The sequence below is a fragment of the Chamaea fasciata genome, unplaced genomic scaffold, assembly GCF_029207755.1.
Source record: "Chamaea fasciata isolate MVZ Bird 193981 ecotype frontalis unplaced genomic scaffold, bChaFas1.0.hap1 SCAF_3, whole genome shotgun sequence".
NCBI classification, from domain to species: Eukaryota; Metazoa; Chordata; class Aves; order Passeriformes; family Sylviidae; genus Chamaea; species Chamaea fasciata.
The window spans coordinates 108,961,679-108,976,212 of record NW_027094088.1 but is presented as its reverse complement, the minus strand read 5'-3'; the positions used below and the strand labels follow the sequence as shown (position 1 = coordinate 108,976,212).

General features: G+C 41.9%; 1 protein-coding gene across 4 annotated transcripts in view; it reads left to right on the top strand.

Annotated features, from left to right (window-relative positions):
• The window catches only part of RUNX2 (RUNX family transcription factor 2), a 157,656-nt gene that overhangs the window by 48,814 nt on the left and 94,308 nt on the right, over positions 1 to 14,534 (top strand). For 3 of the 4 annotated variants that reach the window (XM_066180063.1, XM_066180065.1, XM_066180064.1), the window contains exon 4: positions 5,794 to 5,967. The exons of the other annotated variant lie outside the window; for it this stretch is intronic. In XM_066180063.1, coding sequence (XP_066036160.1) covers positions 5,794 to 5,967 — 174 coding nt within the window. The remainder of the gene's footprint in view (positions 1 to 5,793; positions 5,968 to 14,534) is intronic. 4 annotated transcript variants of the gene reach the window in all.

Here is a 14,534-nt window from a genome sequence, read left to right as displayed (position 1 = left end):
AATGTGGGTCCCTTGACTTCAGCTTTATCAGCCTGTACCTGAATTCAGTCAAGCCCATATCAGTACCTTTCAGTAACCCCTGATCCACAGGACCTAACAGGATGAAATGCAGGTAGGCCTGCAGAGAGAATGTAAGGAGAATTTGTGATGAAATTCAGAGGACAGGTAGTGTGTCCTTTTTGTCGTGTGAAATTGTCTTCTACAATGTGTATGCAGAAGAGTACATGTACTACAATGTACACTGGAATGCTGCTGGTTAAAAGAGAAAAAATCAGAGCTTGTCTCAAAGACATATAAGGTTAGTAAGGAAAAGTGTGCCCACTCCTTACCTTTTAAACCACTTCACCTTTGGAGAACAGTGGGAATAATCAAAACTTGGGTTCTTGACCTCTGTTGTGTTTCTGTTGGAGTCAAGAGACAGAGGTGCACAGACTACAAATTCATAGGTCATGAACCAAGTGTCTTTTCTTTCTGCCATCCCTTAACCTGAAGAAAAGTCCTTTTTCCAGTGGGTTGACTGAACTCAGAGCTGTAGAAATGCTCGGTTACCAGCCCCTGAGTTCAAGGAATTGTTGTCTGCCTTTTCCACCTGTAGTCTCTCCAAGGAATGACTCCAAATTTCACTATCTGGTGCTGAGAGCTTTCGTAACATGGAGCAGACAGAAGCCATGGTGGCGTTTCACGATGGGTCATCGCTCTCCATTCTGCTTGGGATATCCCAGAAAATGTGTCTCCAGCAGGTGACCGCCCAGGCTCTTACTGCCATGACCTTTCTGCCATCCCTTGGTTCTTTTATGGAAATACCTGGCTCCCACGATACTTCTTGCTAAAGCAAAAAAAGAAAAAAATAGAACTGGGTGATGACTGAAAATAGCTAACCCAGTGGAGAGTGATAAAAGCATCTGCTGAAAATCTGGTAACCAGATCTTCTGGGTACCAGGAAAAAAAAAACCACACAAAAAAGCTGGTGGGTGGTGTACACGGTACAAAGAAAGGGAGTCCCTGAGTGTCAGCATCTGGCAAGGCCACGTGTAGCATAATCTGATTAGTTTTCAGTTCCACACCCACAAGCTGAAAGATAAAAAACGCACACCCCTCCTCCCCGAGGAGGTAAAAATCTTCAAGCATCAACACCATATTTGCATTCTGCAAGTCAGCCTCTTCCACAGCCCAATTTACATCTTGCCTTCTCCAGCAGAGCAGTGGAAGTTCAGTGATGAGAGACGAGCTCACGTCCCTTTCCAGTTACCACATCCAGCAGTCTCGAGTTGGCCTTGCTTTGATCTGGGAGTCAGTCCTTTGCTTAGTTTAAACTGAAATGATTAAGCTGGAGATGAAGACTCCTCACATCTTCTGCCATGCCTGGGATGTGATAATTGAATGTCAGCTTCCATGGGCCACACGAACATGCTCTGAGGCCGTGCTGGGCTGGCAAGCAGAAGCAGCAACACAGGCACTGACTGGCTGGCTGCAGTTTTCACTGACCTTATAGCACTCTCAGTATTGATTTCTGGTTTGATTCATGTAAAATGGCCAAAATTGGCACTGGAGAGGATTAATGACAATGTTTCTGTCTCCAGAAACTTATACTCAGGTTGGTGTTTGGCTTGAAACAACTGAGTAGTGGTGAAAGATAAGAATATTTCTCATTATTTTGGAGCAAACATTGAATTTCTGGTATCCAGCATGTTTTGTACTGTGCCAGCAGAGAAATCAGAACAGCTTGTTTGACTCTTGACTATGAACTCTCAGTTTTTCTCATCTCTTTCCCATCTCCTCACCTGTGACCTGATCTTTTCCAGTGGCCACTGGGTCCTATCCTTAGTCAGAGACTCATGGGTCAGCTTTCATTTATTTTTGACGACATTTCACATCCAAGATTGTTTATGCCCACAGCCATTTTTTTCCCCTTCAAGCCCAATCCATTCTACAATTTCATCTTTGTAACAGACCAACAGGCACTAAATGCAGTGTTGCAGGCATTGGGGTAGCTGGAACACTGTTTTATTCTACTCTTCACATACCTTTTATATTGCTTTTTAATGTACTCACTGCTGCAGCAGATCATGGATTCTCCTTCAACTATCCACACTTGCTACCCTAATCTCTTTTCCTGAAATAAAATTACGCCTCAGTACTGAGACTGAGGAATACAGCTTTTCTTAGCACACTCCCCTGGGATCAGGAATTTCTCTGTCAACGGACACATACATCAATGAGAGATGAAAAGCAGCTTGTGGAATGAGTTTTAAACATGTATCACATATTTCATTGCTGCTGCTTATGTGCTACTCAGAAGGTCTTTTTAGAGTGTTTTCAGCCCATACCTCTTGGCTCCTCCATACTTAACAGGATTTTTTTTCCTGCACAGAAATCAAGGCAGGACGTTTATTTAAGTTGCCCACACGCCTTTGTGAGCACCTCCTGAATAGAAAGGTTTTGTTGCGTTTCCTGCTTACTTTCAGTGTGAGCACGTCTCAGCCTTTATCAAAGCAGAGTAACACATAACGTGCAAAGCTGCAATGTCATCTTGTCTCCCTGGGATATTTCACTCAGGGACTGTGGCTCCTTCTGTGGATCCCTTTGTCACAACATGACTCCGTGTTGCAACCCTAAATTTTAAATGTCCAGAAGGGGAAGGCAAGTCTGCCTTTGGCCCCTTGCTGGTTTCTGGGGACTTGCAGTTCCATTGATGCCTGGGGTCTTCCAGATGTGCACAGAGCTCTCTCTTCCCTACTTTTATTTTCTTCTTTTTTTTTTTTCTTTTTCTTTTTTTTTTTTTTTTTTTTTGGGGGGGGGGGAAGTGGCAACACCCAAACCCTCAGATATAAAGATCATTTCAATTCAACCAGATGTGGAAATCTTTTTTCTCTTTTTTTTTTTTTTCCCGTTTTTCCCCTGCCTATCCTAAAGTGCTCTGTTATCCAGAACTCTGCTATAATACAGGTTATTAAGCATAAACTCTCTGCTAACAAAGCTATGTAAGACCAAACAGAATGTGATGAAAACAAGGCTGAGGGTTATCTGGCACAGATTAGTGCAGGAGTGGTGGTGACCTGTGTAATAAGTTATTTATTGAATTACCTGAGGACAGTTGAAATAGATTATGCACCATTTTGTTAGTGGTTCTTTAGTTAAAAGGTCACTACATGAACATAGCACAGGGTTTTTTCTACAGAAATTTTAAAAAAACTCACTTTGGGAGTGAATTCATTTCCAGCTAAAATCAGTTTTCGTGTGTGAGACCAGAGATGGGCTGATCACATTTGCCTTATTTTGAGACATCTTGAATTTCACAGAATCCCAGAATGGCTTAGGTTGAAAGGAGTCTTGAAGATCATCTTGCTCCAACCCCCTGCCATGGGCAGGGACACCTTCCACTGTCCCGCGTTGTTCAATTTGCCAAAGTATGATCAGGAATGAGCAGAAGAGAGAAAGGAAAGGGAAGGTGATTTCTTTAAAAAACAGAGTGGAAAATATGACTGGCAAAGGGAAAAGCAAATATATAAAAATTGTGGAGGAAAGGAAGAGGGAGAAATCCCGAGAGAATACTGACTGCATGTGTGTGTGAAGATATTTCTTCAGATTTAGCAGCACCCACCTTGTACAAATCTTATTTTAAATGGACTGCAAATATAATGCTGAAGACTAGAGCTTGGATGCGACCCTGTTAATTAAGCTTCTATTATGGAGTTTTTAAAAACCCACCAAAAATCATTCCCTATTTAAAGGGGTTGATACTTTCTGAAGAGAGGAGTAGGCAGCCATGGCAGCTCTAACATGGAGCACACTTTCTCCCTAAGGAGAAGGCTCCCGCCTACCCCGTCCTTTTAGACTGACTCATTACGGGGGAGAAAACCCAGACTTCAAAGTACCAAATTATGGGTCAACTAATTAATTTTTTAAAATTGCTAGAGAAGTTTTTCCAAAGTTAAATCCCGTCAAGTTTCCTCTCATCTCCCTACCTGAATCCTTAGGTAGCTGTGTCTAGAGCTATGATTTCTCTGAATCCCGTTTGGATTTATCTAGTTTGGATATTGCATTGCCTATGTGTCATGTTGGCACTGTGGTGGCAGTTATACAGTGTGAACCCATATACTCAGTACTGTGGTGAGAATTACTGTCAAAAAGCATTTTTTTTTTTTTAGCAGTGGTAGCCTGATAGTTCAATCTCAAGATTCACTGGCCTCATTTCTGCTTCTAAAATAAATTAAACAGTATTGGAATTGATTCTATGACCCAAAGACTGATGGGAAAATCTTCCCATGTCTGCAGAGATGACCTCTTGTACACTCCAGACAGATGGCTGTATTCATACTGCTGAGGGACAACACAGTTTATCTCAAGCCACTGGTGATTATTTGGAAGGGTTCAAGCCCAAACTCTACCAGGGACCCTTCCTATTGTTAAAAGCATTAAAATATTCCCCCAGTTATTGTTTGTGCCTGTGCCCCAGCACTGCTTATAGGCATGGAGGCAGATGTGGTTCTGGGTTGAAATCAAGACGTCTGGGCCCCCCTTTCAGCTCTGCCAGAGGCTTTTTTTGTGACCTTGATCTGTAACTTAGGCTAAGCTTCATTCCATTTAACGTTGACTAATGACAAAGGTGTCTAATTAAACCAGTCATGTGTGCTCCCTCTCTGATCAGAGAAGGAAGAGAAAGCAAATTCAGGAGGTGAATCATGCCATTTTAAGGAGAGTGTCAGAGACAAATGAGATGAATTGCCCTCTGGAAGTAGCTATTTCTTTCCATTAACCAAAGAGGAAGTCTACATTAGAAGAGTTTAGACTAGATGCCTGATTTATGAATGGCTGAAGTTAAGTAAAATTAGTCCTGTCCTTAATCTCTATGCATGCCTGTTTTTCCGTATGCTGAATGATAGAAATAACACCTTCTGCACCTCTGGTTTGAAGGCACCATTGGACAAGGAGCATCATTGGGAAAGAAATTAAACCTAGGAACAAAACTACAACCATTAAAGAAGCAAAGCCCTTGCTCTTGAAGCATCTCAATGATAACATGAGCAGGACTGTTGGGGGCATCCCAGTGCTTTTGCCATTTTCCCCCTTCATATTTTGACAGCAAAACACCCCTAAATGAGTTTTCCAAGTATATCCAGGGGCAGTTGGCCTGTTTTAGGTGAGTGCAGTAGGAGCACTGGGGAAGGCTGACCATGCAAGAGTGTGTAGACTCAGTTCTGGCAAGCGGCCTTTGAGGTTTTCCTTGGATACTGGTCTTCTCAACTGACAGGGGCTAATTACTTTGTGGAAAATCTCACAGAGGAATGAAACCTAATGACTAACTACAACAGAGTTAAAGAAAAAAAAAAATAAGGGGAGAAGAAAAGTTTGCATTTTCTTAGCAAAAATCCACAACATATAAGCCAGGCATGGAGTAACTGTCCCAGCTGATAAGTTGTATATACATATGAGGCTTGCTTTTGGAAGGGAAAGTTAAAGTTTGCCTCTTTAACTACCTTGGGTAGTTAAAGCAACAAAAGGGAAAAAAAAATCCTTGTGTGGGTGTTCTGATAAGTGCTAATTTTGATCCAAATTGTAATATGTTACATGTGTATGGGCACAGCAGTGCTCGATAAGGCTTTCACCAGCACAACCATGTCCAAAACACAACCCCCTCACAATATTTCTCTGTTATTGGGGGTAGCTGAGATACCTGTAAATCCATTAAATCTTATGACAGGTCTTTAGAGACCATTTTGGGTTTTTTTGGGGGGTGTGGTAAATTACTAAATCTTGTATTAACGCTTTTATTTTATGATTTGCTGTTTCCAGGGCACAGACAGAAGCTTGATGACTCTAAACCTAGTTTGTTCTCTGAACGCCTCAGTGATTTAGGGCGCATTCCTCATCCCAGTATGAGAGTAGGGGTCCCGACCCAGAGCCCACGGCCCTCTCTGAACTCTGCACCAAGTCCTTTTAATCCACAAGGACAGAGTCAGATTACAGGTAAGAGACAGAACCATAGGTTTGACTTGCACAGGCATTGGTAGCAATTGCTTATGGAAATTTGTGTCTCAGCTGCAGTCAAAGAGGCTGTTACAGAGTGGGGGATGTTTTCCAAGCAAAGCTAGGTGGGAAGTGAATTTTTCCATAGTGCTTGAAGCTGAAAATGTATTCTCTTTTTTTTTTTTTTTTTTTCTTTTTTTTTTTTTTTTTTAATATCTTTTGGCCATAAATCTGAAATAGTCAATCCAGGCCATTTGAGTAGGGATCTGGTGAAATTCTAACTGCCGTGTTGCTCTGCCTTCTCCGTGTTGCAATAGTACCTTTAGTGTACAATAGAATGAACATTTTTATTCAGCCTTGTTATTTTGCACTCGTGTTAAGGGAAGCAGCCAGCTCTTAATGGTCTTTTTATCAGAGTAATAATACAATCTTCTCACATGGTGTTTCCCTTCCACCACCAGTGCTGCCCACAGTAACAGCAAATGAACTGGGTTATGGAGAAATCTCCAAAGATTGCTCGTGAGGGTTGTATGCAACATTAATGATTGCATGCTGAGAGACAGATTTCATTGTGCTGAGAGAAATCATAAAGCACCCACCATGTGTCACAGATTAGAAGGCTGAAATAAGATGTTTAACTGCAGCCATGCCAGAAGTTTACAGCAAAACTCTGAAACCTACAAAGTAAACCAATGTGTTTTTTTCTAAAGTCATAGCTGGTTAAATTTTTCAAAAGAGTTTCAAAACAACTTCTATCTAACTTTGGGTATTTCTAGATTCTAAATTTGCGCTGACATGCTTGTGTCTATCCAGGATGAAAAGAGGTGTTACCCCTGACCAATTGTTAGAACTGTTGAAGAACTTCAGATAGATGCAAGTCTGTCAACAAAGCTCTTGGCTCAATTCCCTAGACCCATTTAATACTCACTTCTGCTGCTACAGTTGCATCCACAGCAGAGTCCTTTGCCAGAATTATACACCAGTATTCCTTTCCTGGTAATGCACTCCTAGTATAGACATAGTCTTTGAGTCAACCTAGGAAGATTTCTAGTTTCATGTTTCAAGTGGTTTTGACATGATACCAGCTGAAACTCAGTGGTTTTAACAAAGTGTTGTGGCTTTCTTCTTCTTTCTTTTCCTTCTTTTTTTTTTAAGTTCAACTGGTTTATTAATTTGAAGTAAGAAAAGGAAGTAAATGAGTTAATTTGAACCCAAAGTGCTCAAGGAATTGCAACAAAAAAATTGCTCCCATGAGCTGTAGCAAAGTTCTCCAAGATCTCAAAGTCTCACTTTTAACTAGTGTAAAATGTTTATATTAAATATGTTGATTGTACCCATTACATAGTACCTGCTGCCCCCCAGCTTCCCGGAGCAGGTTTTTATGGCTAGGCTTCATATTTGGTTCATTGGACATGTGAAATCAGGGCTTTTGTGCATATAATTTTCTGTGTAAGAACTGCCGAACTCAAACACAATATTTTTTTCTAACCAAGTCTTCTGTCTGGCAGTGTTTGTAGACATAGTTCCCAAGAAAGCAGGGGGGAAATCCAGGCTATAAGCAGGTTTTTTTCCTTCTTCCTTGTGCCTCCATAGTTTACCTATTGTGCAACACTATATCTAGGAACGAAAGAGGGTGAAATTCTTCCTGACCCCATCTGGTGATCAGCTTATGCCCTGAAGCGCAAGAACTGAGATCTCCATGTAATTTTCTTCCTAACTAAGTGTAACTTCATATGCTGCTCTCTTTCACATAAATGCCTCCTGTAGAAAATGTTCTGCTGGCTTTGATTAATAGACTACTTCTCTACCTCGTTATGAGGCAGCAGCAGTATTTACAGATCTGGAAGATGAAAACTTCAGATGAGCTTTCAGTAAGACTGACTGGAAACAAAGCTTTGTGGCATTCCCTGCTTTCTCGACAAATTTAAGGCAGCAGTTCAAAGCACCAGCTGAGGCTTCATTGAGAGAGGGAAGACGTGGTGCTGGTAGGGCAGAGGGAAGTAAGCTGAGCTGAGGGATGCAGGCTGTTATTTCCCATCTCTTGTGGATTATGTGCTTTTGTTGTTGGGTAAATTCAAGGTTATGGGATACATTATAATTCCAAATTGCTCTCATTTCCCCCAAAATGGTGAGGACTCTAGTGAATAAGTGGTCTGATACAGTATTTCTGATGTCGTTTCCCACCCTTGCCTCCTCCTCAGTTTAGAAAAGTCCAAGAGCCAGCTCTCCATTTGCTCTCTGGTGGCCATCCCGTTTAATTAGGTGATTGGTGTGAGCATGTTACATGAGTGCAAGCTCTGAGAATTGCACTGGCTTTTATCAGGCTTTTGGGTGCTCTTTGGGACCTTGATTGTCATCTGTAAAACTCAATGTGCTCTGACATTCCACCAAAGTGCCGGGATGCTTTTTTGCAGACAGTCCCTATTCTGGGATCCTTCTGATGGGATGAATGGGTACTCTTTGCTACGCAAACCATGTCAAGGAGAGATAAAGGTGATGCCATGGACGAGGCACCCTTTGATCAGGTGTTGAGTGGGAAATTGTTGAACATCCTCCTGCTCGGTGTGGTGGTAGGGAGTGAGGTGCTTGGGCTGTCCTTCAACACCAGTTTCCTTATTGTAGTGGAATATTCGGAATGCCACTGGCTTCTTAACATAAGCACTGCTTGGGTACATGTTAAAAGGGGAACAGATCCTTCTGTCTGAAAAACAGGATTTTTAAATTACCTTTATTGGAAATAACCAAGCATTCCTTTATAAATAGTATGGTTTCATTATCTCTTTACCCAGTTATTATTTAGGGGAAATAATACATTTCCAATAACTAGAACAGTAAATACTGGTTTCCTACACAAAATCCATATTATTGCTAGTAAGCACATAAACATTTTGCTTTCTTCCACATGAGGCCTTGCATAGCTATTGCATGATTAAACAGACATATTATTTAAAGCCTGGCTCACCCACACCTGAGTTTGAAAGAACTCAGCACTTTAGGGTTCACTTTTATATTTCTTTTCTCTGTTTAGGTTGTGTTTATTTTCCTGGAATATCAGAGTACAGGTAGTACAAATCACAGCACAGTCCTTAACCGACCACAGGATCCGGCTGTGGCAGAACAAGGCACAGAGTTGCCCTTATTCAACATGGCATTTTAACTAGGATTCAGCAAAAGCTACATTGAAGGGTGATTAAAAAACAAATGGTCCAATAAGCAGTTGCCTTTGCTGAGGCAGTGCAGATCCAATTTGAACCCCACTTGCTGCCCGTAAATCAGGAATCCTGTCCATTCACATTTGGTCACTGGTATATTTGCTTTTTTTTTTTTTCCCCCCTTTCCCTTGCAGGCTTATGCAACTTGTTCATGTATCCAATTACATTCCCATTCAGACACTGAGCTGTTGCATCAGTGTTCCAGTGTGAGACAAGGAAAACTTGGTTTTTTAATATGCAATTGGTGAGGATTGGTTTCTGTAGGCCTGGAAAAGCCACGGGTGTAATGGCAGGAATGTGGTTGGTGTGAGGACCCCATCAGCTGGGCTGTGGGGACAGCAAAGTGGGAGTTAAGTGAGGTTTCATGCTCCATCACCACTGTGGCAGTGGCTGATCTATAGGCAACCTGTGACTTTCATCACTGAAATAACAGCCCTCAAAGGCAAGTCCTGTGAAACCTTCATTTTTTCCCTTTTCCTCTTCCCCTTCTCCATGCACTTCAGCACTTAATGCTTCCATTTCTCGTTGCATTTTAAGCAGATTTAAAGTCTTCAGAGCTGGCTTAACAGGAAGGTGGTGAGGGGATATTTCTTCACTGGCAGACAGCGACTGATTTCAGGGACAGTGCAAGCTGAATCTGCTGTAAATTGCTGTAAATTTATGCAAATTGATTGCATCCTCTGACTGGCAAATTGCCATTGTGGACCTTGATTTCATAAAGCTTGCATCCCTCCTATTATTCTTTTAACTTTTTTCCCTCTATCCCCCCTTTAAAACTTAGCTGCCTACTGGCATGATTCATTCAGTTTATCTTTTTTTTTTTTTTCATTTCAAAAATATGACTCTTGGAAGGGTGGGAGGAGAAATAGATTTAGAAGTTCTTCAGGCCAAAATCTGGTCTCAATTACTTTTCTCTACATTGGGGTGTAACTCCACTGGATTTGACTTTGTTGATTGAATTTGTCAATTCAGATGAAGCCCTGGGCTTTTAAAGATGCCTAAGAAAGAGTTAGAGAAGAGAAGAAGGTTGCATTTTGCTGTTGTTGTTTTGCTGAGGGGGTTGGTGTTACAACAATAGTTGGGTTACTCATGCAGAAAATCATCTTGGCTTTGTTAAGATCAGAAGTGAGGATATTTGCTCTAAGTGTTTACCAGAGATAGCTCCAGACAGCTAGTTTTTTACTACTGGCAGTAGCACTAATCCAACCAGCAACAGCCAGAGCTAGAGCTGATGGCTGGGTTTAAATGAGAGTGTGATGCATGTTGTGTCTGGGTATTATAGACAGTACACTGAGGACCTGCCAGCTTCTGATCATGCTCTAGTCATGTAACTCAGCTTGGCAAAAGGGGGAATTGTTTTTTTCCTATAGAAAATCAGTGTGCTTCACAATGCAATGCCAAAGTAGTGGAAAAACTTGTTCTTCAGGGATATTTGCAGGTTTTTTCTTCTCTCCATTGACACCAGAACATGGAAGGTGTCCCTCTGCATGTCAGGGGGGTTGTAACTAGATGATCTTTAAGGTTCCTTTCAACCCAAATGATCCTGTGATGATTTCTGTTGGAAGAGGTGAAGTTGTGATACTGGAAAGCCAATGTTACTGGCGGGAGAACAGGTCATTAGATGGGCTTTTTCATTCTTTCCTTCATAATTTTAGTTTTATGGGGTGCATCTATTCTTGGACTAAGTTTTAAAGACTTTCCTTGTCTATTAAACATCAATATCCACCATCCATTTGATGCAGTCAGTCAGAGACAACAAAGGTCAAGAACCCTGCGTATGTCCCTTGACTATAAATGTGACAGCAAAACCTAGACACTAAATAATATACAACACCAAATATTTCCTGCTTTGTGGAGGTTCACCTGGAAGTGCAAACAGGATGGAGCTGTTTGTGCATGAGTTTAGGCCTCGCCCTGCTGATTTGTTTCAGCTGAACTGTGCCCAGGCTGTCTCAGCATACCCACAATGTGCCCTGCTGTGAAGGAATACGCTGAGAGCCGCACTTCCCCTCACACCCACGCAGGCATAACAGAAATGTTTACAAAAGGAGGACTGCTCTCAGTAATCACTCCAAAGTTTTTGAGTGTAAGTGCCAGCTCAGAGTGGCCCTCTGACTCCTTCACTGTTGTTGAATGCCCTGTTAGCCCTTCCCCATGGCTGCCATATGGGAATGCACATGGCTTTCTCCTGGGCAGTTCATTTTTTTTCTATATTAAGTATTTTTCCTTGTTTTGGAGGGATTCCTTTAGGGAGGAATCCACATGCACTCTGCCTCAGAGCTTTAAGGTTTCTCATCTGTTCTGGGCTTTTTGTGATGGGAAGATTTGCTGTGCCTGCAGAGCATGTGGTGCTTTGGGTGATGGATCCCTGGCTTGCAGGGATCCTGCAGACACATGGGAGTCCACCACCCGGAGACAGTAGGGAAGCTGGCCTGTGGTGTAGAAGGCCAAGGAAAACCTCTCACAAATCATCTCATAGCTGCTTCCCCAATAGTATGTATTAAATAGCCATCCCACCCCTTCTGGGCCAGAGCAAGGAGGAGGTGACCCTCTTTAGGGCCTTGTGTTTGCCTCAGAAGCATCTGTGTGGATCTGCCCTGGAAGTGCAGTTGTGGCAGCTGGCACATCCCTGTGGTGCCCCTCCTTCCCCCAGGAGCTTTGATGGTGTGTGGGACCAGAAGAAATGGTCTGGTGGGCCCCAGTGCTCCAGCACCATCACAAGGACCATCTCCATGTGAACCAGAGGGTGCCACATGTGCTGCACGTCCACCTTCAGGGACTATGTGGGGCAGCTTTGGGCTCTGTCTCGTGGCATTTTCCCCTGAGAATTAGGCAATGTTGCTGAGCAGTGATGTTTGCCCTGTGGGCTCATAGGTCACCTTTGACTTGGCAAGGTGACAATGTTTCACCACTCTCTTCTCTCATGTCCATGCAAACCTTGACTGCCATCAGGCAGCAAGGGTTGGCTTTAGGGCATTTGCTCTGGGCTCTGGTGAAACTTGTATTTTCACTTTCTGGTTTCCTAACGGGTCAAAGATACCTTGAGCCTTTCAGCCCCAGGGCAATATTTTCCACCCTGCCTTGACCATGACCTCAGCCATGCCTTGGTATGGAGAGATCACAGTAACCCTCTGGCCTGAGGTACTGTGACCTTTTCCTCAGTCACTGTGCTCTGATGAGTCATGTAATGTTCAATTTGGTTAAAGATTTTCCTCTTCATTATTTCTTCATTATTTCCTATTCCCTGGGAAGACTGATGTATTTGAAGTAGATGTTGAAAGAATATATTATATGTTTTGGGGTCAAGTGATGGTCCATCCAGCCCCATATTCTGCTTTTGATAGTGCAGTATTTTGAAATACCATGTGAGCCTTTAAAAGACCACTTTTTGTTATTCATCATTCTTGTGTCCGCACAGACATTCACAGTTGCTGGGTTAAGGGTGTTAAGTGTAAAACCAAGTCTAGCATGGATGTTCAAAGTGATGAGAGTGCCAGAGACGCTCAAGAAGTTGTTGTGCCATGAGGATTACACTACCAGGAGTGGCATGAGCCTCCAGGAAGGCACCTCTTTTTTGGAGCTTTCCACCATCTTAGACAAAAATGATGTAAAAACATCCTCTACTGTGATTTTTTTTCCCCAGCCTTTACCTGCTATGTTATTTCCTCCTAGCATTGGAGCTGACCTAAACCCAAAACTTTAGGGGCCCTGTTTTCGATTCAGAAGCAGCGATTGAAAAGGTCTTGGAGTTTGAAGGATTTTGGATTTGAGATTGTGTTCCTAACACACCATTAATTTTAAGATTGTTTTTCCAGCAAGCCTAGGCTTTCTGTTCCCACTTGAAGATCATTTACCATTGACTGTATGGTGAATTATCGTAGTGGAATGAGGCAGAGAAATATGTCAATATCAGATGTAACAATGAGCAGTCAGTCAGATTTGAACCTGTGCCAATCTATACAACCCTGGCCTTGAAATTGTTAAAACAAAGAAGTTCATTACATTTAATGATCAAGTGTCCTTTGGATTTTTGAGAAGTTTATGTTAACCATTTATATTACTCAGCTCTAATATAAATGACAAACTCCAGGAAAATCCTCTTAAAATTAAATTGGAAGGTTGGGTTTTTTATATATATCTATATACTTATTTTGCTTCGAGGAAGTATCTGCTTTCCAGACATTTCTTCAAACAAATCATGTCTGAAGAGAAATAATAAACAAGAAGTAGCTGAAACTACAAGGTTTTGCTGTGTGGAAGAGCAGGGAAAGGAGTTAAAAAAAGAAAAAAAAAAGTTGAATTTCCTGTAAAAGAGCCTTTGCTTATGCCATGTGGCTGTCACATTGCTGTCTGCAAAGCAGGGCTTTAGCACAGTGTTCTGATAGAGCAGGTTCTCCAGATTGAATAGACTTGATGGGCTTCCCTGAAAATACTGGGCAGGATTTGAAGGGGTGTGTTACAATTTCTGTGAGCTGGTTGAGAGATAGTTTTCTGTTTATTGTGCAGTGCCCCAAACAAACTTTGGGGTTGAAAGTGCTTTGTTTTTGTCAATACAGGGAAATAAAAATCATAATTTATGAGGTATTCAGTGGTATCTTTATCACGAGATATTAACTGAGAGCAAATGGTTTATAAATCCAAATATCAGTGAGTAAAACTAGGTCTCCTTCTACCAGTGCTTCAGCAAAAATTGAACTGTGTTTATCCTAAAAATCATTTCCTCCATAGTGAGCTATTGCAAATACTTCAAAAGGTATCATTAGCTTCCAATAGTTATCCCAAACCATATTTTGTAATTGAGGGCACTGTAAGTAATTGGGCCAGCATCCAAATGTGACATTTTTTTGACGGATGCTGATAAGATTAATAACACTTTTTCTCCTTGGCTAGTATTTTCAGGACTGAAAACGCTATTGTGTGATGTTTAAACTGGATAACAGCTTGACAGACGTGCCAAGTGCTGACTGTAGAGTCTACTCACCTCTGAAGGAAACGGCCTTAGGTTGTGCCAGGGGAGATTTAGATTGGATCTTATGAAAATTTTCTTCACTGAAAGGTTGCTTAGGCTTTGGAACAGGCTGCCCAGAGAAGTGGTGCAGTCACCATCCCTGGAAGTGTTTAGAAAACTTGTAGCTGTGATGCTTAGGGACATGGTTTAGCGGGGTATCTGGCAGTGCTGGACTCAAAGATCTTAGAGGTCTTTTCCAAACGGAATGATTCCATGATTCCATGAAGTCCACTTCCTAAGATCAGACCTGAGGCTCATCCTTGTTTTCTGCTTCTCTTTCTGATTCCTTGAGGACTGGTAACTCTTGGTATAACATGTTGGAAGAGAGACTACAGGAATTTACATCA